This window comes from Lepus europaeus, chromosome 9, assembly GCF_033115175.1.
Source record: "Lepus europaeus isolate LE1 chromosome 9, mLepTim1.pri, whole genome shotgun sequence".
NCBI lineage: Eukaryota > Metazoa > Chordata > Mammalia > Lagomorpha > Leporidae > Lepus > Lepus europaeus.
In genome coordinates, this window is record NC_084835.1 from 56,581,856 (window position 1) to 56,607,705 (window position 25,850).

Below are 25,850 nucleotides of genomic sequence, written 5' to 3' on the forward strand. Positions count from 1 at the left end.
ATCCAGGTCTCCCCCATGGGTGGCAGTGGCAGTGACTTGAGCCATCATCACTGCTGCCTCCCAAGAGCTGCACTAGTGGGAAGCCAGAGTCAGGAGCCTGAGCCGGGACTTGAACCCAGGCACTGCAATGTGGGGCGTGGGCATCCTAACTGCTAGGCTGGATGCCCAGCCCAAGAATCCTAACGGGATTAGCTTTGCCTCTCAGCATCTGTCCCTTATCCTAGGAACAGCACTCTGGTCCCCCCGGGGACCAGTCTCCCCGAATCCCTGGGGTTGGTCCCCAGCTGAGTCTGCCTCCAGGCTGCTGCGATTTCAGGACTGGGTGTGGCCCAGGCGACACAGCGCCTGCCCCTGTTTGCCATTGTAGGAGGTGGCAGAGATGCTGGGAGTATTACACACAGTCCAGTGACTCAGGGCACGGGTTTATTGTAGCAGGTGAGGAACCAAACAGCTCCTCCAGGATGTACCTGCCATTTGGTCCCTCGCCATGGCCCCCAGAGACCCCCCCATCCACGTCCCTTCCCCATCCAGGGCGACCTGCCTCACAGGCTGCATCTCAGACCACCATGCCCCCTTCCTTCACCCAGCCCCAGCACCCCACCCCCACCCCTGGCAGCAGTGACCAGTAGCGGAGGTAAACAACACAAAAGCATCTTCAAGACCCATTTGAAAAGGGAGCATCTGGACCAAGAGGCGCGCGTCCCTATCCACACGTGAACCGGCCCCTGGAGTGCGACTTGAGAGGAGGCTGCTCTTCCGTGTCACCCAGCATGTTGAGCATGTAGGAGCCCATGTAGATGAGGAGCTGGCCGGTCACCTGGGCGGTGTAGGACAGGAACCGCAGCAGGCTCCTGCAACAGGCAAGACAGGGACGCGTCAGGCTTGGGGCTCCAGGCTGGTGGGAAGCACACAGTGTGGGCCTGCTGCACCCCAGCTGGCCTAACGCAGGCTCTGAGGTGGCAACGTGCACACGGGGAGAGCGTGGCAATCTGAGAGGCGCTGCTCTGGGGACACACAAGTCCCCAGAGGCTGGGTAAGAGGCAGATGCTGGTGTGACCTGTCTGGGTGCAGGCTGGACTCCATGCATCCCAGGTGAGCCACCTCGGGGCAGCATGGCTCCCGCCAGCCACTTCCAAACGTGGCTGCTCTTGCAGGAACCAGGGTGCTCCGCTGGGGCAGACAAGAGCGTGTGCCTTGTGCTGCCCCTCAGCTACCCGCCTTTCCAGCAGCAGCCTTGGTGGACGTAAGGTGCTATGCATGGAAATCAATCAGCACTGGGGAGGGCGTTTGGCTCAGCGGTTAAGACACCTGCATCCTGTATCCGAGTGCCTGAGTTTGAGGCTCTATTCCATCTCACTTCCTGCTAACGCACACCCTGGGAGGCAGCAGGTGGTGCCCCTACCACCCATGTGGAAGTCCCAGATGGAGTTCTTGGCTCCTGGCTTCAGTCTGACCCAGCCTTGGCTGTTGCTGGCATTTGGGAGTGAACCAGTGAATGGAAGACCTCTCTCTCTCTCTCTCTGATATTCATCTTTCAGATAAATAAAAAAAAAAAAGAAAAGGAAATCTATCAGGCCAGGCTGGGGGAAAGTCACAGCAAGACCCAGTTGAGGGGCTGGTTCTGTGGCGTAGCGGGTAAAGCCGCCGCCTGCAGGGCTGGCATCCCATATGGGCGACAGTTCGAGTCTTGGCTGTTCCACTTCTGATCCAGCTCTCCGCTATGGTCTGGAAAAGCAGTAGAAGATGGCCCAAGTCCTTGGGCCCCTGCACCCATGTGGGAGACCCGGAAAAAGCTTCTGGCTCTTGGCTTCAGACTGGTGCAGCTCTGGCCTTTGTGGCCAACTGGGGAGTGAACCAGCAGATGGAAGACCTCTCTTTCTCTCTCTCTCTTTGCCTCTCCTCTCGGTGTAACTCTGAACTTTCAAATAAATAAATATGTATTTTAAAAGACCCAGTTGACACAGGGTTAGGGATATCCCATCTTGCTCCCCAAGTTACAGGGAGGGGAAGCCTCACCCCGCCCTGCCCTCTAAGTCTTATGGCTGAGTCTGATGTCAGTGTTATTTCAGACTGAAACAAACAAACTGCAACTCTCACTCACGTTCACTCACGTTCTTATTTTCTACCTGATCTGAAACTGAAGGATTTCACTGAAGTTTTGTTAAAACGCATCACATTCAAAATGTGTAGCGGGACATGAAGCCGTGGCTGAGGCTGCCTCCTGGGATGTGACCCCCAAATCAGGGGGTCAGCTCTGTGGTCTGCAGAGGCCATTGCCTTTGGGAGGCCAGAGCAGGCCCTGGGAGGCGAGGCCTCTGGCCTGGAGGCTGCTTGTGGTGTCCCCAGAGTGGGCAGGAGGAAAGAATTAGGAACAAGAAGACTGAACTTGGCCGGAGCCGCGGCTCACTAGGCTAATCCTCTGCCTTGCGGCGCCGGCACACCGGGTTCTAGTCCCGGTCGGGGCTCCGGATTCTGTCCCGGTTGCCCCTCTTCCAGGCCAGCTCTCTGCTGTGGCCCAGGAAGGCAGTGGAGGATGGCCCAAGTGCTTGGGCCCTGCACCTGCATGGGAGACCAGGAGGAAGCACCTGGCTCCTGCCTTCGGATCAGCGAGATGTGCCGGCCGCAGCACGCTGGCCGCGGCGGCCATTGGAGGGTGAACCAACGGAAAAAGGAAGACCTTTCTCTCTGTCTCTCTCTCACTGTCCACTCTGCCTGTCAAAAAAAAAAAAAAAAAAAAAGACTGAACTTGTCTTTCTTTTTTTTTTTTTTTTGACAGGCAGAGTGGACAGTGAGAGAGAGAGACAGAGAGAAAGGTCTTCCTTTGCCGTTGGTTCACCCTCCAATGGCCGCCGCGGTTGGCGCGCTGTGGCCGGCGCACCGCGCTGGTCCGATGGCAGGAGCCAGGTACTAATCCTGGTCTCCCATGGGGTGCAGGGCCCAAGCACTTGGGCCATCCTCCACTGCACTCCCTGGCCACAGCAGAGAGCTGGCCTGGAAGAGGGGCAACCGGGACAGAATCTGGCACCCCGACTGGGACTAGAACCCGGTGTGCCGGCGCTGCAAGGCGGAGGATTAGCCTGTTGAGCCACGGCGCCGGCCTGAACTTGTCTTTCAAGAAAAGTTTTCTCCATTTTGCTTTCCTTTTTTAGCATTTTTAAAAGATTTATTTTTTTGAAAGGCAGAGTGACAGAGAGAGAGTGATAGAGAGAGAGGGAGGGAGAGAGATCTTCCATCTGCTGGTTCACTCCCCAGGTGAAGTCAGGAACTCTCTCTGGGTCTCCCACATAGGTGACAGGGGCCCAGGTACATGGGCACATTAGCAGGGACCAGGACTTGAACATGCTGGCGCTCCAGTACAGGATGCTGGCATCACAAGCATCAGCTTAACCCGCTGTGCCACCATGCCTGCCCCCAGGATTCTTTCTAAATTGCAATTAAGCTGTGACTGCTGTGTTGTTCTAAGCTGAGCCTCCTGCCTTACTTTACACACAGAACAACAGACCTGTTGTCTCTCAACTCAGCGCAAACAAAGCAGCTTTCCTGGGAGGACAGATTTTAACATTACGACAGTGGCCCAGGTCATGACTCAGCTAGAGGGCTCGGAACCTGGGGAGAAAGGCAGGCCTGCCCCCAAGAACGTCCCCTTCTGAGGCTGCGGGGACACATCAGAGCTGTGCTTATGGGGACAGCAGAGAGAAGGAATAAGCAGCCCCAGCAGGCAGGCCCAGCCCTGGGGAGCAGGGAAAGGGCAACGCATGACTGTCCCTAGGACCTCCCGCCCCATCACCCTCTCTCCCTCCCTCCACAGAAAACTGGCTCATTAAAGGCCCCTGTGAATTTACCAGAAGAGTACAAGCAGGTGTACTGAGAGCTGAGCCAATTGTAACAGACTGGGAAACAGCCTTTTCATTTTAAAGGTGATGGAGCAGCAGATTCACAGAATGACAACCACTTTAAGTAACACTCTGACCTCAGAATCAGTCCTTAAGGCATCTGTGTGTCTCTGGAAAGCCCATGAGAGCAATGCAGGCATGGAAAGCCAAGACACTGTGGCAAAAAATATCCTATATGAAGGATCTCTGTGGGTGAGACCCCAGTGGAAAGAAGTGGTCATCAAAGAAGGATGTACCTTTCTTTGAAGGGAGAACTTCCACTTTGCTTATGGCCTTGCCTAAATACTGAGAGCTTGTGGTCACAAAAAGCTTCCATAGCCTTGGCAGTTCATGGCAAGAGCCTTGGGTGATCACTGATGTCATAAATAAGAGTGTTAATTGTTAAATTAACAAGTTGCTATGCACTTACTCCCCATGTAGGACCTCTGTCCTTAATGAGTTGTACTATGAGAACTAACCACAAAACTTGTTCTCAAGCAGTATTTATACATTGTGTGTGTGCGCATGTGGGTGCAAACTGTTGAAATCTTTACTTAGTATGGATTTGGTCATCTGTATATAAAGTTAAATTAAAAATGAATCTTAATGAAGAATGGGATGGGAGAGGGAGTAGGAGGTGGGACAGGAGTTGGGGTGGGAGGGTGGATATGGGGGAAGAACCACTATATCCCTAAAGTTATACCTATGACATTTGCATTCATTAAATAAAAGCTTTAAAAAAATAAAATGATGGAGCAGAAGCTCAGAGAAGTTGAGCAGCCTGTGAAAGGTCACCCAGCCAGTGTCCCTCTCAGTCCAGGGCTCGGTGGCTGTGGTCCCAGCCTGGGTACAGCAGGAACATCCCAGGAGGGTTCCTCTTGTACAGAATTTGTTCAAACAGACCGAGGTGGGATGGGGAGTGTGCCTGCTACAAGTTGTCTCTCCCTGTGAGGTCGAGCAGCCGCTGGCCCCAGGGGTCGCAGGAGCATGCCTGGGCCCCACTGCAGTCACAGTAATAAGATGCGTGGAATTTTGGGAGCCAGCTCACTACGAGGCAGGCCAGAGTGCCCGGGACTTTGGTTTTAACGCCACTGCTTAGAATGAAGGGGAGGAGCCATCCGTGTCTGCCCCGCGCCCACGTGCGGTTTCCCATCCCCCGGGGCTTGGTACCTCAGCATGGCCTTGAGCCCTGTGCAGCGGATGTCGTAGGACACGGAGTACATCTCGTACATGGTGGCCTTCACGTTCAGGCAGCCCATAAAGTCCTTGGGGCTGAGCTTGTACAGGTCGAAGGTGACTCTGGCGATTCCTGATCTCTTGGGCTGCTGACAAGCCGGAAGGTACTTGCCCTGCAACAGGCGACAACAGGAACACACTTTAGGGACCTGCCTACCTCCTAGCTGTGACCAGAGCTTCCTAATGCCACGCTCTGCTACTTTCGGCCTCTCCTAAGCATAAGCACAAAGTCCAAGCTGCTCACGGTTGGAGCAACGTTCGTCTAGCAGTGCAGTGTGCTTCTGCTGCGCCCTCGTCCAAACGCAATGGTCACCGGCCCTTGTGGGCCTCCTGCCTGTGACGCAGGAGGGGCCTGGGCTGGTGACAGGTGGCCATCCTGCTGGATGGCGGGAGTCGCACACCGGTACTCGAGGCCGCCACAGGTGACAGCCACGGCCGTACCGAAGCAGGCAGCTTGGCTTTGGTTTACACGTGGCTGCTGGGTGCGAAGTGCCAGAATAAGAGGCTAAGGTAAGGGCTGCAAGAGGCACCTTCCGGGGAGGGGGGGTGCAGATTCCCCACGGATGCCCAAGAGGCGAGCCGCTTGTTTACAGGATCCACCGCATCAGGTGAGGAGGAAGTCAGGGGTGCCCTGCCTCCCCAGTTCTGCCACCACCCTGGTAGCAGCATCTTCCTCACAAAGAACGTGAAATAAATAAGAGGACAAAGCTGTTCCCAGGTGTACGTGGTGTGTGTATTCAAGATTCAAGTTCTGGGGCCGGCGCTGTGGCGTAGTGGGTAAAGCTGCCACCTGCAGTGTTAGCATCCCATATGGACACCGGTTCTAGTCCCGGCTGCTCCACCTCTGATCCAGCTCTCTGCTAATGTGCCTGGGAGAGCAGTAAAAGATGGCTCAGGTCCTTGGGCCCCTGCACCTCCGTGGGAGACCCAGAAGAAGCTCCTGGCTTCAGATTGCTCCACTCTGGCCATTGCAGCCCTCTGGGTAGTGAACCCGTGGATGGAAGACACCCCCACCTCTCAAATAAATAAATAAATAAATATGTCTACTAAGATTCAAATTCAGACAACCAATAGGGTCCCTGCGTCTCATGACCCTTCGGGGCCAGGAGTAGCTGGGGCCATGAAGCTTACGTTCATCCATAACCGCAATCACGCATAGCAGAAGTTGGAGCACACGTGCCCTAAGAGTGCCCAAGCCATTCTTTTTCCCAGCCATGCCTCCTTCCCTGTTCCTGCCCCACAGAAGGAAAGGCCCGCGGATCCTGGGGGTCGCCCGTGTCGGATGCACAAGCGGGCGGCGGCCTCGTTAGGGGGGGCTAACGCTCCATCACCCGGCAGGCCTGCGAACACTTCAGCGCACACCTGCTCCTGCCACAGCTCTTTTCTCTCATTGCCTCGCTTTCCTTTCGGCTTCTGAAAGCTTCGCTCTGATTGTCCCGGGACATCTTCCTCTCAAACGCGACGCGTGTGTGGCCTAACGCTGTGCCTGGGCACGGCCGCCGTCCACTCGCGGCCACGGAGAAGGCAGTGACCCCCACCGGGCCTCTGCCCACCTTGCGCCGGCGAGCGTTCCGGACGCTGCGACTGAAGAGGGGCGCCATCTGGTGGCGGCTCCCTAGCAAGTCACCCTTGGCTTCCCAGACAGGGGCCGCTACCAGCCCGTGGGTGGATGGAGGCTGAAAAAGGTCTGCCCAGACACGGGAGGCAGACGCCCGACTGGGCCCCCAGCGTGCCCTTGACTTTGCTGCGTCACGGCCTCACTCCTACCAATGGCGCCTCATCGGGCTCCCGGCTGACTTTTCCCCAGGGCCCACCTGCTCTGGAGAGCACCCACGTAGGATCCCCACACCCCGCTCCTCTGCTTCCTCCCCACAGGGCCCTTGTGGTGCCCGGGAGTCTCACCCGATAACACAGGACCATGTCCACACCTGCTCACCGTTCACTCTGCCTGCCAAGACCCTGTGGCCAGCTGAGGCCATGGAATCCAGGTTTGGGGATGAGGATGTGAACATTTTTGGGGCTGTCATCCTAGCGGCCACCTGTAGCTCATGCAAAAATCAGTGTGGCCCAAGGTTGTCTTTCAGAAGACAACCTAATTCACCCCGCGAGCTTCTCACCTGCAGCCACGACCCCACCTGCTTCATAGAAAAGAACTTAGTCCACATTTTATGCTTTGTGTAATCGGTCAACCATTTTTCCAAGAGAAATTATGAAATATTTGATATAGACAAGGGATCTTCAAAAAGTTCATGGGAAGTATATGTTATTTAAAAAACTTCACAAATTTCAATTTAAAAAAAAGTATGCATGGATTTCAAAATGTTTGCACAAAAGCAAACCTACTTAAAAACTTTTTTGGGGGAGGGGCTAGTGTTGTGGTGTAGCAGGTAAAGCTGCCACCTGCTATACCGGCGTCCCATATGGGCACTGGTTTGTAACCCAGCTGATCCACTTCTTTACTTTTTTTTTCTTTTACTTATTTATTTGAAAGTCAGAGTCACACAGAGAAAGAAGGAAAGACATACAGAGAGAGGTCTGCCATCTGATGGTTCACTCCCCAGATGGTCACAACAGCCAGAACTGCGCTGATCCGAAACCAGGAGCCAGGAGCCTACTTCAGGTCTCCCACGCAGATGCAGAGGCCCAAGGACTTGGGCCATCTTCCATTGCCTTCCCAGGCCATAGCAGAGAGCTGGATTGGAAATGGAGCATCCGGGACTCAAACCGGCGCCCATATGGGATGCTGGCACTGCAGGCAGCAGCCTCACCTACTACAGGACAGCCTCCCCAGCTGCTCCACTTCTGATCCAGCTCTCTGCTATGACCTGGCAAAACAGTGGAAGATGGCCCAAGTGCCTGGGCCTCTGCACCCACATGGGAAACCTGGAAGACGCTCCTCGCTTTGGTCTGTCCCAGCACTGGCTATTGTGGCCATCTGGGGAGTGAACCAGTGGATAGAAGATCTCTTTCTCTCTCTCTCTCTCTCTCTCTCTCTCTCTCTCTCTCTCTCTTTCTCTCTCTCTCTCTCTTTGTAACTCTTTCAAATAAATAAACACATCTTTTAATTTGAGAGACAGAGAGAGTCGCACACACACACACAATGAGAGAGCGAGCGATGCCTCCATCCTTTGGCTCACTCCCCAAATCCCAAATGCCTGCCATAGCTAGGGCTGGGCTGGGCCAGAACTGGAAGATGGGAACACGATCCCAGATCTCCCAAGTGATTAGGGGCCCCAATCACTTGAGCCATCTCTGCTGCCTCCAGGATCTGTATTAGCAGGAAGCTGGAGTTGGGAGCCAGAGCTGGGACTCTGGGTACTCCAATATGGGACACGGGTGTCTTAACCACTAGGCTGAATGTCTAGTTCTTTTTTTTTATATTTTATTTGAGAGGTAGAATTACAGACAGTGAGAGGGAGAGACAGAGAGAAAGGTCTTCCCTCCGTTGATTCACTCCCCAAATGGCCACAACAGCCAGAGCTGCACTGATCCAAAGCCAGGAGCCAGGTGCTTTTCCTGGCCTCCCACGCAGATGCAGGGGCCCAAGGACTCAGGCCATCCTCCACTGCCTTCCCAGGCCATGGCAGAGAGCTGGATAGGAAGTGGAGCGCCCGGGACTAGAACCAGCACCCATGGTGGATGCCAGCACCTCAGGCAGAGGATTAACCCACTGTGCCACGGCGCTGGCCCCTGAATGTCTACTTCTAAACTTTTAATTCCATTTTCCCATGACCATTTTGAAACAGCCTCATATATATTATAGAAGTAATACAAGCTTACAGAATCAAGGTTAAGACATAAAACAGACATCAAACCATCATCCACCTCTCCACACCCCCACGTGCCTCTCTCAGGAGGAAGCTGTCTAGCATCATTCCCATGTTTTTATTTTCAGCGTATGTGTATCTCAAACACTGTGTTGCCAATTTTGCATGCTTGTGATGATGTAAAAATGATTTTAACACAAAAGGTTGCAAAAAGTGTAGTGTAGCAGGCGCCGCGTCTCACTAGGCTAATCCTCCGCCTTGCGGCGCCGGCACACCAGGTTCTAGTCCCGGTCTGGGCAACGGATTCTGTCCTGGTTGCCCCTCTTCCAGGCCAGCTCTCTGCTGTGGCCAGGGAGTGCAGTGGAGGATGGCTCAAGTGCTTGGGCCCTGCACTGGGAGACCAGGAGAAGCACCTGGCTTCTGCCTTCGGATCAGCGCGGTGTGCTGGCCGCAGCGCACTGGCCGCGGCGGCCATTGGAGGGTGAACCAACGGCAAAAGGAAGACCTTTCTCTCTGTCTCTCTCTCTCACTGTCCATTCTGCCTGTCTAAAAAAAAAAGTGTAGTCTAGAGACACACAGGGGGTCCTGAGACCCTTTTAGGGGAACGGAGGGGCAACGCTATTTTCATAATAATCACTAAAATGCAATTCGCTCTTCCTGTTCTCACAGTTTCCCACCGCAGTTGGGAGGCCTGCATAACCCAGTGAATCTGTATTTTCTAAGTGATCAGTGCCTGGTGTCACACAGTCATCTCTGGAAAAGAGATGTATCCCAGCCCAAGGCAGACCAACAGACGGGACACTGGCACCCCTCCGGGCTCCACCCGGCAACCTGGCCCTCGGAGGCCAGCGCTCCGTGAGTTCCGGTGCAGCATCCAAGAGAAACGTCCTCGGTTATCTGAGAAGACCCTTACCACCTTCCTGCCCTTCCACCTCTGTGTCTGCGCGAGGACAGGTCTCCTCTGTGCCTCTCTCCAGAGGACGTGTGACAGCAGGTGAGAATGTGGCTGCCTTCTGTTACGCTGGGCTTTGAAGAGACGTGCAGAAGGCGTAAAAAAGGTCATTCCTCACTCAACTTTTGTTGCTTTGGAAAACAGCCATTCTTTGTAAAATATGAGATTGATGTGTATCCAGCTATTATTTTAATGAAATAATATTTGTGTTTAATTTCCTGGCTTTAATCTCTTTTGAAAATTATTGATTTATGTGAAAGGCTGAGACACACACACACACACACAGAAAGACAGAGAGATCTTCCATCCGCTGGCTCTCTCCCCACATGCCCAAGCTGAGGCCAGGATCCAAAAACTCAGTCCAGGTCTCCCATGTGGGCATGCCTGTGAGGGCACCTGAGGCCTCACCTACTGCCTCCCAGGTTGTGTATCAGCAGGAAGCAGGAATTGGGAGCAGAGCAATGACTCAAACAGAGACGCTCCCCTGAGGGATGCAGGTGTCCCAAAGCATGTCTTAACTACTGTTCCAAATGTCTGCCTCAATTTTAATGTCTAATATTAGAAATTAGACGGTTACAGCTTTTCAAACTTGGCACTATTGGCCTTTAGGGTTAGGTACATCTTTGTGGTAGGGGCTGCCCTATGCACTGTAAGATCTGTTCTGTGTCCACTAGGTGTCAGTAGCGCCTCCACCCTACCCCAGGTGTAATACCTGAAACCACCTGCAGAGGTCACCAAATATCCCTCAAGGGGCAAAGGCTTAAGTAACCCATACAAACAGTCTGAGGGCCTGTGAAGTTCTCAATCCACCCGACAGGAACCACACAAGCTTCAAGAGCACTCCCTCCAACGAACACTTAAGTTTGTTTACAAGGGAGCTTCAAAAGGTCATGGAAAATGCATACATGAAAAACCTAGGCACGGGCTCCAAAACTTTTTGCACCAAAATAAGCACCTTTTAATTGCATTTTCCATGAACTTTTGGAGTGGAGTATGTGGCTTGCTTCCACTTTCGCTGTTGCCCACACTGTGGCTGTGGACGCCCTTTTAGCCACCTCCTGACACGCAGGGGCCATTGTCAGCCAGGGTGTCTGTGAGATGAAGGGAGGCCGTTGGTTCAGAGCTGTGGGCAGAAGAAGAAAGTTTGCTGCCCTGTATTTTAAACAATTAAAAATCTAACACTCCCAAGTGTAACGGTGTGGAATGCTGTCTTACGGAGGCTTTGACTTCAGTTTTCCTGATCACCAGTTTGATGTTTCTTCCTATGCCTCCCTGTCCATTCTGCAGGTGCTGGTCCCCATCTTATCCCATTTAAAAATGTGGATGGTTTGTTATTTCCATAGTTGATTGATGTGAGTTCTTTTGGAAAATTTTTATCTGTTAGGGGCCAGCGTTGCGGCGTAGCAGGTAAAGCTGTTGCCTGCAGTGCTGGCATCCCATATGGGTGCTGGTTTCAGTCCCAGCTGCTCCACTTCTGATCCAGCTCCCTACTCCTGTGCCTGGGAAAGCAGTGGAAGATGGCCCGGGTGCTTGGGCCCCTGCCATCCACATGGGAGACCCAGAGCAGGCTCCTGGCTCCTGGCTTTGGTCTGGTCCAGGCTTGGCCATTGTAGCCATTTAGGGAGTGAACCAGCAGATGGAAAATCTCTCTCTCTCCCTCTCTCCCTCTCTCTCTCTCTCTCTCTCTCTCTCTATATATATATATATATACACACACACACACACATATATATATATATCCCTTTCTGTCCACAACACTGCCTTTCAAATAAATAAATACATATTTAAAAACTAATAATAAGGGCCAGTGTTGTGGTGTAGCAGAGTAGCCGGTAACTCCAGCCAGCATGTCCATATGCAATAGAGGCCTTCATTCTACCTCTCTGCTTTCCAAGGTCCCAGTATTCTCTCTCTCTCACACACACACACAAGTTCATGACCCTCCCACCTGCATCAGCTGTGTCAGTCTTGTGTGGCTGCCTGAGGCTGCGACAGTGATGTGTCACCAGGTCACACCTGGATGCTTTAAAACAGGACCCGGGGCTACTTCCTGGCCAAAGCCTATTCCTCAGAATTCTTTGCTTAAACCATATAACCCAAGTCCATTGATATACTGTCTCCTGGAAGTGCTGACACAAGCCCTCTGAGGTTAGTGGATGCGAGCGCCAAGCGTATACACAGAAAGCGGGCAGGGGAGGCTGCGTGCTTCTATGGCGGGGGTGGGGGTTGGAGGTAGGGGGGTGGAGCCTGTGCAGCAGCCGCTGGTGACAGGCCTGCTCTTACCGGTGTCCACTTCTGTCCCTTTTCCAAGATCATGAAGTGCGTGTTGTCCCCCAGGGTCTGGAAGAACTCTTCCGTGTCCACCACGGTACCGTCCTCCTCCAGCACCAGCGTGACCAGTCCAGTGGTGATGACCAGCGCTTCCAGCGTCTAGACGCGCACCGCCACAGAGAAACGGAGTGAAACGAGACGTGAGCATTGGGCCACCCAGTGACATTTCAGTTCTAATTTTTACAAGCGCTGGCTGACTTGGACAAAATTTATTTAAAAAAAAATGTATTCGAGAGAGAGAGAGACAAAGGGAGAGAGCTTCCACCCACTGGTTCACTCCCCAAATCCTTGCAATGGCTGGGACTGGGTCAGGCTGAAACCAGGAGCCAGAGACTGAATCCACATCTCCCACCTGGGTGGCAGGCACCCAACCAGTTGAGCCATCATCACTGCCTCCCAGGGTCCTGGTCATCAGGAATTGGAATTGGAAGTTGGAGCTGGGTACTAAACCCAGACGCTCTGAGATAATGGTATCTTTTTTTTTTTTTTTTGACAGGCAGAGTGGACAGTGAGAGAGAGAGACAGAGAGAAAGGTCTTCCTTTGCCGTTGGTTCACCCTCCAATGGCCGCCACGGCTGGCGCGCTGCGGCCGGCGCACTGCGCTGATCCGAAGGCAGGAGCCAGGTGCTTCTCCTGGTCTCCCATGGGGTGCAGGACCCAAGCACTTGGGCCATCCTCCACTGCACTCTCGGGCCATAGCAGAGAGCTGGCCTGGAAGAGGGGCAACCGGGACAGAATCTGGCGCCCCTACTGGGACTAGAACCTGGTGTGCCGGCGCCGCTAGGTGGAGGATTAGTCTATTGAGCCATGGCGCCGGCCGGTATCTTTTTTTTTTAAAGATTTTATTTATTTCTTAGAGAGGTAGAGTTATAGGCAGAGAGGGGGAGACAGAAAGATCCTTCATCCACCAGTTTACTCTCCAAATAGCCACAATAGCCAGAGCTGGGCTGATCCAAAATTAGAAGCCAGGAGCTTCTTCTGGGTCTCCCACACGGGTGCAGGGGCCCAGGCACTTGGAGCATCTTCTACTAGGTCAACAGCAGAGAGCTGGATGGGAAGAGGAGCAGCCAGGACTAGAACCGGTGCCCATATGGGACGCTGGTGCCGCAGGTGAAGGCTTAGCCCACTATACCACAGCGCCAGCCCCCAATAACGGTATCTTACCCGGTGTCCTGCTAGGCCACATGCCCACCCTGGAGAGACTTTTAGTGGTAAAGATAAACCTTGACACATGTCTATGACAGTCTTTGCTCCAAAAAGAGAAGATTATTTTTAAAAGATTTATTTATTTATTTATTTATTTATTCGACAGGCAGAGTGACAGAAAGAGGGAGACAGAAGTTAAGATTTTTTATGGGGGGGGGGCGCTGTGGCATAGTGAGTTAAGCCTCTACATGCGACACTGGCATCCCATATGGGCGCCGGTTTGAGTCCCAGCTGCTCCACTCTGATCCAGCCCCCAGGCTGATGGCCTGGGGAGAGCAGTGGGATATGCCCCAAGTGCTTGGGCCCCTGCCTCTCCGGGGGCGTCGCTGCGTCTCGGACTCTTCCTTACTAGGTGGTCTAGGGCACTACTGTAGATCAAGGACTATGCTAGCCGGGCTTCTGGAACCAGAGGCAGGTGTCCCGAGTGGCTGCTGCCCTGCGTTGTCCCTGTCAGTCAGCAAGCGCCACCACCAGTGGGGGACTGCTTGGGAGGTTTTCTGTCCCTTGGTCTCTCGCGGGATGGAGCTGCAGCCGCGGTTCCCCGAATTCTTCACTCCCACCCTTCACCCACTTAAAAATGCCTCCCAGGTAACCCTGGCGGCCCAGAGAGGCGGTGCCGATCTCTCCCCCTCTGGCTTTGCGCTGGCTCAGGGAGTGGTGGGCGCGCCGCGGGGGCTGGGGGTACCTTGCTGATGAGCTCTTTCAGGGTGCTGGCCATCACCCCGCGCCGGCTGCTGCGGTCATGGTTGGAGACCCGGAAGGGGCGAGCCGACTGCATGAGGGGCGTGAGGAGCACTTGCTTTGTCTTCGAGCCCATGAATGTCAGGGGCCTAAAGATGAGGCAAAAGAAACAAGCATCTTGACATCACTGTTTTTTGTTTTTTTTTTAAATTATTTTATTTATTTGACAGGCGGACTAACAGAAAGAGAGAGAGAGAGATCTATCCCCTGGCTCATTCCCCATATGGCTGCAATGGCCCCAGGCTGGGCTAGGCTGACCAGCAGCCAGTAACTCCATCCCGGTCTCCCATGTGGGTGCAGGGGCCCAGGGACTTGGGCTGTCTTCTACTGCTTTCCCAGGCCATAGCAGAGAGCTGGATTGGAAGTGGAGCAGCCGGATTTTAAACCGTTGCCCATATGGGATGCCGGCACTGCAGGCTGTGGCTTTACCTGCTATGCCACAATGCTGGCCCCATGAATGGGTTTTAGAGCTAAAAAAAAAAATCCAAGAAAATCATTTCTGGCACTTATGTAGTGTTAGCGTTAGGGAGTCAAGTACACACACAAATGTCCACACGCGTACATATATGTACATGAAGCCAGAGATTAATAGAAAAGCCAGATATTGGTCACTACAGCAACCAACGAATTTTTGAGATCAAGTTAGGATAAGCCAAGAACAACAGAACTACTGTCCTAACTCTGGCCTGGAATTCCAAGAAGGAAAAGAACGTTAGGCACATGGCACATGGCACTTTGGAGCAAGTGTCACAACTTTCCGAGAATTAACACTGTGTGCTTGGCACTGAGCTACGCTAAGGCTCTTAACGTATCATCCATGCCAGATTATTCTTTTTACTTCAATAAGTAGGTTAATCAGATTACTGAATATAATCACTTATGTCTGTTAGAAAGGTAAGTCCATCAAAAATCTTAACTTTCCTTTTTTTCTGAGCAAAAAATGAGTCACAGATGCTAATCGAGGTAGATCTTTATCGTTAAAAAATTTCAGCAATTCAAAAAGTCCCAGCTGGTGCCACGGCTCACTAGGCTAATCCTCCGCCTGTGGCGCCGGTCTCCCGGGTTCTAGTCCTGGTTGGGGTGCTGGATTCTGTCCCGGTTGCTCCTCTTCCAGTCCAGCTCTCTGCTGTGGCCCGGGAAGGCAGTGGAGGATGGCCCAAGTGCTTGGGCCCTGCACCCCATGGGAGACCAGAAGGAAGCACCTGGCACCTGGCTCCTGGCTTCGGATCAGCGCAGCGCGCCAGCCGCAGTGCGCCGGCTGTAGTGGCCATTTGAGGGGTGAACCAACGGAAAAGGAGGACCTTTCTCTCTGTCTCTCTCTCTCTCATTGTCTAACTCTGCCTGTACCCCCCCAAAAACAATTCCCTATAGCAGCTAAGATGCTGTTTAGGACAACTGGGCCTTACAATGGAGTGCGTGGGCTCAGTCCCTGACTCCTAATTTCAGCTTTCTGTTGATGCAAACCCTGGGAGGCAGCAGCAGACGGCTCGAGTAGCTGGGTCCCTGCCACCCTTGAGAGAGACCCGGATGGAGTTCCTGGCTCTCAGCCAGGCCCAGCCCTGCTCACTACAGGCATTTGGAGAGGGATCTCACTGTATCTGTCTGTTTCTCAAATAAATAAGAAATGGAAAATTCCCTATACAAAGTGTACTAACACAGAAAAACAACGATGGCAAAACCAAAATAAGATACTTTTCTTGGGAAAAAAGTCACCAATCCTTGGTTATTAATTTTGCTCTCGAACAGCTACCAAAAAAATAATAAAATGGGGAGAAATGAGAATCGCTGATGGGAAGCGTCCCACGTTAGCAGTCATCGAACAAACACAGAGCTGTATGTACATATGACCTCCTGTCCCTCTCAGGGTCCTCACAATATAGTCCTGGCCTCCTCAACCCACAGCCCAGGGGGTCTCTCGTCAGCAGGCTGCCCCAGGCCAGGCAGGCACAGAGCGAGGCTCAGCCCCCGCACCAGCTACTGCCTAGAACCCAAAGAAAGGCTGCACATCCATAAATACGCAGAGCTTTGGAAAGCAAGGGAAGACATCCACAACGACCTCTGGCACACTGCTGCACGCTTTTAAACCGAAAGGCACCAAGTTTATTTGAAAATAACTCCCCGAAGAACAGAGGCGCCATGCTGCTGGCGGAAGGCAGCCCAGCCTCTTGGAGCCCAGCCACGCAGCAAGAAAGGACTGGCTTAGTGCAAGGCACCCAGGTTGGCAATAGCTTCCTCTCGGATCTGCAGCCCTGCTCATGGACTCCAGTGAAAAGTCAGTGACCTAGCAAGGAATTCAACGTTCACATAGCAATGGAAATGGCACTGTTGCCAGTGTCAGGAGGTTCTCTAGAGCAGTGAATGGTTGTTCTTGTCTCTACGCCTAGGCAAAAACTTGGTGTTCCAGAATCAGAACGTAAGCCGTTAGAATTTGGCCTGAAGTATAGCTATCCAAGATCACTGAGGCGCCTTGGAACTGCTCTCATGGGAGCACTTGCTCTGGTCAATGACTCGCCAGCCTTTCAGTACTTTAGTTAGCACCGCAGTCGTATGAGGAGAGCGCTATCCCATTTCACAGATGAGAATACGGAGGCACACGGTGGTTTCTCAAGGCCATCCAGGTAATAGAGGAAAGAGAGAGACCACAGTGGGCACTGTGAGGAACAGCTGCTCTAGGGTTGAAAGTACAGAGGCATTTAGAGTCCACAGCCTCCAGTCCTTTCTCCTTTTAGGCAGAGAGTCATTGCACAGTTTGTCCCCAGAGAGGCCATGGCAAGGGGACTGTGCCAGCGGGGGCCCCCCTCTCTGGGCCACCCATCAGAAAGGCCTGGGAGCCGTGGCGGCGCCCAAGGCAGCAGTGGGACTGGCCCAGCTTCTGAACCTTTGCCGGGATTCAAAGGCGTTGCACCAGGCTGCTCGGTTACACAACGCGGTGCCCATGCTGTTCCCAGGCTGCTGGGCTAGCACTAGGGACAAGTCATGTGCATTCATGTCCCGGTGGCCCAGCTGAGCGAACAGCGAGGGCTGGCTTCACACTGAGAAGCCTGGCTTGTCCTCCACCCGATCATAGCAGGAGACTGAAACCAGCTGCTGAAGTCCCTACGAGCAAGAGAGCCAGCCCTGACTTCCCCCTACGCACACCTGTGCCTTCCCTAACAGCTTACGAGATAAGTATCTTCAGGGTGAGTAAAACAGGCTCAGGGGAGCTGAGCAGTTACTGAGGTCATAGCTAGTGAGCGGCAGTAGGCGGTTCCCGCTTCCCTACCGTGGTGCCAGCCCAAGCCCAAGCGTCAGGGGACGCTGAACCTCACCAGCAGGAGCCTGCCCCCTCCAAAGCAGGAAGTCACTGCTGTCTCTGTGAGACCTTCCAGAACCTTCTCTACAAGGCCTCGGTCTGTCTGTGCATTTCCTACTCTCCCACAGCGCCTCATCCACCACAGCACACCATCTGCTTATGGGGTGAGAGACAGGCTAGGACGACATCAGCGACATGGGAGAATAAAGTCCCATGCTTGAATGTTAGCTCCAGCCCCTTGGTGGTCAGGGGAATAGCTTTGACCTAGGTTTCGGTGACCTCACCACGCCCTCATTCGACCAGAATGCTCACACCTTTGTAAGCACCAATGCCCCAGTGACCTAGCACGGAGGATTAGTTCAGAGTCCTGTTGCCTCTCCTCCCTCTGAGAAGGTAAGTGCTGGCAATTATTTCTGGTCCTCCCTGTTTGCACCTGCTCTCCAGATAGTCACCATTGATTATGAAAAGGACATACACCCTATTGTTGCTGCTTTGTGATAGCTCCTAACCAAGAACTGCATCACTGCTGGAGAGCTGACTAGGGGAGTGTACCTACAGCGCGGAAGACACGTGCACTAAAACCCACCATTCTCATCAAGGAATGCAATGTGTGACTGACGTGTCCAATTCTGTAAAGTTAAGACTATCTTGAGGCCGGCACCGTGGCTCAATAGGCTAATCCTCCGCCTGCGGCGCTGGCACACCGGGTTCCAGTTGCGGTCGGGGCGCCGGATTCTGTCCCAGTCGCTCCTCTTCCAGGCCAGCTCTCTGCTGTGGCCCAGGAAGGCAGTGGAGGATGGCCCAAGTGCTTGGGCCCTGCACCCGCATGGGAGACCAGGAGAAGCACCTGGCTCCTGGTTTCGGATCAGCAGTGGCCATTGTGGGGTGAACCAATGGAAAAAGGAAGACCTTTCTCTCTGTCTCTCTCTCACTGTCCACTCTGCCTGTCAAAAAAAAAAAAAAAAAAAAAAAAAAGACTATCTTGAATGTAACAGAATGGTAAATGGACTTTCCTGCACATAGGCCTGTTTAAATACTGTCTGTGTTGTAGCTCCAGTAAATGAATCACTAGTAGCTAAGTGAACAAAGCAATGTATTAATTCAACTCACTTCTAGCCCACTGGCTAGACAGCCAGCCATTAGCACCATGCCTATAGGGAGTCACTGTTTCCTGCTCGATGGTATAATGCAAAGGTATCTCACAGAATTCATGGAAACAGCCTTCTAAGTTTATTTCAGTGCAGAAAAACATTCAAAACCCATGCAGACGAAAGGCCTTCAAAAAGGAAAATGAGGGGTTTGGTGCCATGGCGTAGCAGGTAAGGTTGCCGCCTGCAGCGCCAGCATCCATATGGGCGCCGGTTTGTCCACTTCTGATCCAGCTCTCTGCTGTGGCCTGGAATAGCAGTGGAAGATGGCTTAAATCCTTGGGCCCGTGCACCCACATGGGAGACCCAGAAGAAGCTCCTGGCTCCTGGCTTTGGATCAGCGCATCTCTGGCTATTGCGGCCATCTGGGGAGTGAACCAGCAGATGGAAGACCTCTCTTTCTGCCTCTGCCTCTGTGTAACTCTCTGTCTTTCAAATAAATAAACAAATCTTTAAAAAAGGAAAAAAAAGGAAAATGAATCCTGGGGAGAAAAAAAACCATGCATGGATTTAAAATTTTTTGCACCAAAATAAACGTAGCTTTGAACTTCATTTTCTATGAACTTTTTGAAGTGCCCTCATCCGTCAACACCAAGAAGCCTTAGGATCCTGGTCTCAGAGGCACCACACGGGAGCACAGGCACTCCCCAGTTCCTGGGAAGGTGGGGACAGCCAGTCCCAGGAAGCAGGTAGGGAACTGGCTCGTGGAGCAGGAAACTGGATAAGGAAAGTTTATTTCAGGGACGTGGGGACAGGAGCAGCGGTCAGACTTCAGGGAATACCCTTGCAAGCTGCGGAGCAGGCCGTCTCCCAGGAGGGAGGGCAGACGGTGAGGGCTTAGTACTTCTGCCCCAGGGAAGCAGGCAGCCGCCAACCTATAGAGGCATGTGGTGTGGAGCGGGAAGCCACGGGCTCACGGTGGACATGAACTTGTCTCCACTCAGACAAACTGAACCCCCACAGATCACAAAAAAGCTGTCTTCGTGCCGAGGTTTATTCTCAGGGTGCTGCGGGACAAAGGCAGACCGGGCAGCGAGGTCTTGGTGGGATGGAAAAGCAATTGTCCCTGGGGGTCTATGAAGGATCAGGGCCCGCCTCCCCAGAGGGGACCCAAACCTGCTCATATAAAACGTGTAGTATTTGCACGTAACACATGCACAGCCTCCTGTGGACTTTCAGTCGTTTCTAGATGACCTGCAATGCCCAACACAATGTCACTGCTCTGTGATTGCTGCCATACTGAATTGTTTAGGGGATAACCATCAGGAAAAAATAAAAACTGTACGTGTTCAGTGCAGATGCAACATTTCCCCAAATATTTTCTCTCCACGGTTGGCTGTTTCCATGGATACAGAAGAACCCGTGGATCCGGAGGGCCAGCTAGGTTTTGGTGTCACTGGTGATAAGGCAGCAGCACAAGGCTGGGTAAGAGATGGCCGGGTTGCGTTCAGGGCGCGGTGATGGTCAAGGGAAGCCTGTGCCTCCTTGTGAGGTAGGAGAGGTGGAACCCATGCAGGAGGAATAAGGAATAGAAAGGTGTAAATCCACCGAGCACCATCTCAAAAGCCAAGAGCAAGAGGAAATGCTATGGGGGGCAGGTAGTGAGGAGTCCAGTGTGGACGCCAGACAAGTGAGGACAGGGCATTCGCCAGGCCCGGGGAGGTATCCCCGAGCCTTAGGCACCAAGCCAGAGGGTGGGGGTGTCTGATCCTCCCATGGGAGGCGGAGGAACCAGCGCCTGCCCAGTGGGCCACAGGGCGCAGCCTGGTCTGGGACAACTGGCTCGCCTTGACAAGGGCCATGGCTGGCTCATGGCTGTGTTCTTACCAAGCTAGCAAAATGCTTGCCGTAAGAAGGGTGTTGTCTATGATTAGGAAGTCGTTGAAAATGTCATTAAAATACTAATACTAACTGATAGAATCAAAAAGGGAGAGAAAGATCCAACATGGGAAGCGGGATACACAGCAGACTCATAGAATGGCAGACGTCCTAAACAACACTCTGACCTCAGAATCAGCCCTTAAGGCATTCGGATCTGGCTGAAGAGCCCATGAAAGTACTGTAGGCATGGAAAGCCAAGATACCATGGAAAAGAAAAAAAAAAGAAGAAGAAGACCTAAATGAAAGATCTCTGTGAGTGAGATCCCAGTGGAAAGAACGGGGCCATCAAAGAAGGAGGTACCTTTCTCTGAAGGGAGGAGAGAACTTCCACTTTGACTATGACCCTGTCGGAAAAAGATCAAAGTCGGCGAACCCTAAAGGCTTCCATAGCCCTGGCAACTCATGACTAGAGCCTAGGGAGATTACTGACGCCATGAACAGGAGTGTCAAATTGTTAAGTCAGCAAAAGGAGTCACTGTGTACTTACATCCCATGTGAGATCTGTCCTTAATGTGTTGTCCAATGTGCAGTGATGCTATAACTAGTACTGAAACAGTATTTTTAGACTTTGTGTTTCTGCGTGGGTACAAACTGATGAGATCTTTACTAATTATATACTGAATCGATCTTCTGTATATAAAGATAATTGGAAATGAAAAAAAAAACCTGGTGTTAAATTGGAAATGGCATAGAAAATTAATTAATTTTTTAAAAAAATATTATGTAGGATCTCTGTCTTTAATGTGCTGTACACTGTTATTTAATGCTATAACTAGTACTCCAACAGTATTTTTTTCACTTTGTGTTGCTATATGGGGCAAACTGTTGAAATCGTTACCTAATATATACTAAACTGATCTTCTGTATATAAAGAGAATTGAAAATGAATCATGATGTGAATGGAAGGGGAGAGGGAGTGGGAAAGGGGAGGGTTGTGGGTGGGAGGGAAGTTTTGGGAGGGGGAAGCCATTGTAACCCATAAGCTGTACTTTGGAAATTTATATTCATTAAATAAATGTTTAAGAAAAAAAAAAAGAAAATGTCATTAAAATAAGAATTGAGACTCATGAAGCAGAAACCCAGGGTAGTAGCGCACAGAAAACTTAATTCCTTACCATTGTCACCAGTATGACAGAAAATTTGTGTGGAAGTAGCAGCGGTCCCAAACCCGAAGTTCCTTGTTAAAGGGAAGATGGATGGTGACAAAAAGCAGCCATTCTGCCCAAAGTGTAATATCCGACAACCTCATAACACCCTCGGGGTTTGGCGAGAGTGTTATCACCGAGGGGACACCAGGACAAAGAGTCTCTGTCTGCGACAACAAACGCCTATGTGAAAGTCTTGGTGGTCCAGCGCTGGGCTGGGAGCCTCGGGCTGCTGTCCCTCAGGACGGAGGGCTCTGGGAATTCTAGCTGAGAGACCAGCGACTGGTTTGAGATTTTTATAATCGCTGTCTTACAAGACTCTGATTTTTTTTTTTTCAAAAGTGTATGCTGATGGATTTACTTCCTCGGCAAAATGCGGTTATTGATCAACAAAAGACTGAGTGACAGCATCTGATACCCAGTAGTCCACAAGAAGGGGCAGTGAGAGGAGGCAGAAGCCAGGGAGACTGTAATTAACAAAGGTGTCTATACCTTGCTTTTGACCCTTTAGCCTGGATAGGGTTTTCAAGATGGGTCTGGAAGAAAAAGTCTTTCCGTTTGGACAAGATTTACAGGTGATTTTCTTCCAGCTGAGTCTGCAAACAGATTCCAAAGAATTATAGCAACTCTGGAAGCCTAGATTTTTTTTTTTTTTCCAGAGAGAAGGGCAGCAATTTCTCGCTAACAAATGGTCAGTCATGGGGCTGGCACTGTGGCGCAGTGGGTTAAAGCCCTGGCCTGAAGTGCTGGCATCCCATATGGGTGCCGGTTCCAGTCCCAGCTGCTCCACTTCTGATCCAGCTCTCTGCTATGGCCTGGGAAAGCAGTAGAAGATGGCCCAAGTCCTTGGGCCCCTGCACCCTCATGGGAGACCCGGAAGAAGCTCCTGGCTCCTGGCTTTGGATTGGTACAGCTTCGGCTGTTGCAGCCATCTGGGGAGTGAACCAGCGGATGGAAAACCTCTCTCTCTCTCTCTCTCTCTGTCTGTCTCTCCTCTCTCACTGTAACTCTGTCTTTCAAATAAATAAAATAAATCTTTAAAAAAAAAAAAGGTCAGTCACGTCCAGGACTGGCCTCGCTAGAAGGAACGCATCTTGGGAGGCCATACATTTTGCTGTGCTTTGATCCACCAATACCGCACAGGCCAAATCACTTCCACCTCACCCCTGGCCCTGTGGAGAACTCACCCAGATCCACGGAGGGTGTGGGTGAGTGCCCATTGTGCACGCCTCGCCTCACTCCCCTGCTCTGGGCAAACCACTGTCCGGTCAGTGTGCTCTGACCTCCTCACCCCCAGCCCACCCCCTCCTCAAGGTGCAGGAGGGACTTGGTGAGCAGGTGTGACTACATCCATTGGAAAGATCTGGAAGGATACAGTCCTGCCTCCTGGGAGTGTAGCTCAGCCCTGGCCATTGTGAGAGAGAACCAGTGGATCGGAAGGTGGGAATTCTCTGTCAGTCCCTGTCTCTTTGACTTTCAAAGGAAAAGAAGATACATGAAGGAAGTCTGCATCTTACCCTCGCCCAGACTCCACCGCCATGATTTGATTTGGATTGCCTTTAAAGAGAAAGACGGTCACCCGCAGAGAGACCCCCTTTCCATTGCGGAAGCTGTTTTTCTAACCTTGAGTACCGCTCAGAAGCCCCCGAGACAGAGCCCGCTTTACCACCCTTCCTTCCATTCGCCAAGTCTCCCGCCCCTGCTGGGACGCGCAACAGGACCCCAGGCCCGGGGAACCCGCGTCCGAGAGCACGCCAAGGCGTGCCAAGGGCGAGAGCCAAGGGCGTCTCGGTCCTTTCTGAAACCCTTCGGTAATCTCCGGGGAAACGCGACCTCCCCTTAGATCTATAAAGTCACAGCCACGGAATGTCTTTGGGGCTTTACCGACGAGAATTGGTTTGGATCGGTCCGGATATGAAAAACGGTATGCCGCCCTTTCCTCCTCGGGCTACCAGAGCAGAGGGAAGCCTGCGCCGGGATCCGGATCGGCGGGCCTCGCGCCCCTCCCTGGGCAGCGCCACTGCGTTCAAACCGGGGGAGGGGAGACACACGCCTTCCCCTCCCCCAAACCTCACCTTACAGACCTGGGTGGGCTCAGCAGAAAGCGGTCAGGGCCCAAGGCTGGCCCCGGCTCAGTAGGCTCCTATCGCTACCCCCAGGAGCCCACAAAGCTCTATCTTTGCGCACCGTGCAGCGGTTGTCCAGAGTTCCTGGGACGAGGTCCTTGTTTGCACCGGCAGCCGCAGCAGTGGCAGGAGATGTGGCCACTCCGGCACTCAGCACTGTCACCTGCTCCGCGAATGCCCGCGCACCTCGGGCGCACCACACCTGGCACCTGCGGCTGGCCGGAGGCGGGGAGGAGGCGCGGGGCTGGCGCTGGCCGGCGGGCTGGCGGGCGTGGAGCCAGCGGGGCGACAGTGCGTGCGTGGGACCCGGGCCGCGGGGCACACGGGAACAGGGGGGCGCAGGAAGCTCTCAGGGGCCAGGGAACATGGGGACGCCGGACGCAGGAAAACTCAGGAGTTGGGGACGGATACGCGGGGAGGCAGGCGCTGCCCGGTCGGAGCCCGGGAGCGCGGCACTTGCCTGAAGAGGGCTCCGGCGTAGTCGCGGGCGACCTCCATGGTGCGGGACCTCCTTGCCGGCCAGGCGGGCAGTCTCCGCCTGTCCGCGCTTCCTCTTAAAGCGCCGCCGACGGCCCCGCCCCGGTCCGCCTGCCCGCCCTGCCCCGGCCTGACCACCGCGGGGCCAGGACCTTGGCGAGGAGCTTTGCGCTTTGGGAGCCCAGGCGCCCACAGCCAGGAGACGCACGCGGGCCGGCCTCATCAGACCTGTGCCAGAGGCAGGCAATTCCTGAGCACGTACTGGGAGGGACGGTCCCCCAGAACCTGCCTTTCTTTTCTTTATTTGAAAGATTTATTTATTAATTTGAAAGAGTTACACACAGAGGGAGAGGCAGAGAGAGCGAGAGCCAGAGGTCTTGCATCTGCTGGTTCACTCCCCAATTGGCTGCAACAGCTGGAGCTGAGCCGATCCGAAGCCAGGAGCCAGGAGCTTCTTCCAGGTCTCCCACACGGGTGCAGGGGCCCAAGGACTTGGGCCATCTTCTACTGCTTTTCTAGGCCAGAGAGCTGGATCGAAAGTGAAGCAGCCAGAACTCGAACTAGCACGCATATGGGATGCCAGCACTGTAGGCGGCAGCTTTGCAGCGGCTTTTACTCCGCTCTGCCACAGCGCCGGCCCCTAGTATCGCCTCTCAAACGTGTATACTTTCTGGGGTAGGGACCCTCGGCCTTCTGTGGAAACGTGAACTGCGCTTGCGGAGTTGTAGCCTGACAGGTCGCCTTGGTTTTAGCACGAGTGACCTGATCACTCCCACGGGGCCCCTTCTGCCTCCTTCTTCCTCAATTTGGGAAGAAACAAGGGGTGTCCCCCTTCAGGGGTTCCCCAGTAAGCCTTGGAATGTTGAAACCAAAAGCTCTCACCTGGGGACCTTTTTCTGCCAGAGCTGGGGGACTGAATGGGAACTTAAAGTGATCATGTGTGCGTGTGTGCTGGCACCACATTCCATGAGAGCACCGGTAAAGTCCCCACCGCCCCACTTCCTAACCAGCTCCCTGCTAACGTGCCTGGGAAAGCAGCTGATGATGGCCCAAGTACTTGCGCCCCTGCCACCCATGTGGGAGACCTGGATGGAGTTCTCAGTTTCTGGGTTCAGCTTGGTCCAGTCCTGACTGTTAGCACCATTTGGGGATTGAACCTGCAGACGGAAGATCTCTGTCTTCGTCTCTTCCTCTCTCTCTCTCTCTCTGTAACTCTGCCTTTCAAATAAGTAAATCTTTTACTTAAAAAGGAGAGAACATTTCCTAACCTCTCCCTCCAATACCCCAATTTGTGAGATGAGAAAATGGGCTCCATCAACTCATCTCTGAATGGTTTATTGTGAGAAAGGTTGAATACAGAGACATAGAAAGACGGGAGGAGCACTCCTATCCCAGCTCTGGACTCCGCTGCTGTTAACATTTTGATATACTTGCTAGTTATTTAATACATGGTCCCCATGCCCCAGGGACGCCACTTCCTCCACAAGCTCCCACAGGTCTCTCATCTCAAGCCTTCACATCAAATCCTTCAACTTGCACTTCTGACAAAACAGGGAAGCTCTCTTGGTGTGGGTGTTGTGGCATACCAGGTTTAGCCCCCACTTGTGACACTGGCGTCACATATCTGAGCACTGAATTGAGTCCTGGCTGCTCCACTTCTGATCTAGCTCCTTGCT

General features: G+C 52.9%; 1 protein-coding gene across 1 annotated transcript; it reads right to left on the reverse strand.

Moving 5' to 3' along the window:
* Positions 1-667: 667 nt before the first annotated feature.
* On the reverse strand, positions 668-24,195 carry CIDEA (cell death inducing DFFA like effector a). The gene is made up of 5 exons (XM_062199977.1): positions 24,158-24,195; positions 14,050-14,194; positions 12,111-12,257; positions 5,043-5,221; positions 668-851 (listed from the first exon to the last, which is right to left on the reverse strand). The coding sequence occupies exons 1-5, from the start codon at positions 24,193-24,195 to the stop codon at positions 704-706; spliced, it is 657 nt and encodes a 218-aa protein (XP_062055961.1). The 3' UTR covers positions 668-703.
* Between the last annotated feature and the right edge of the window lie 1,655 nt (positions 24,196-25,850).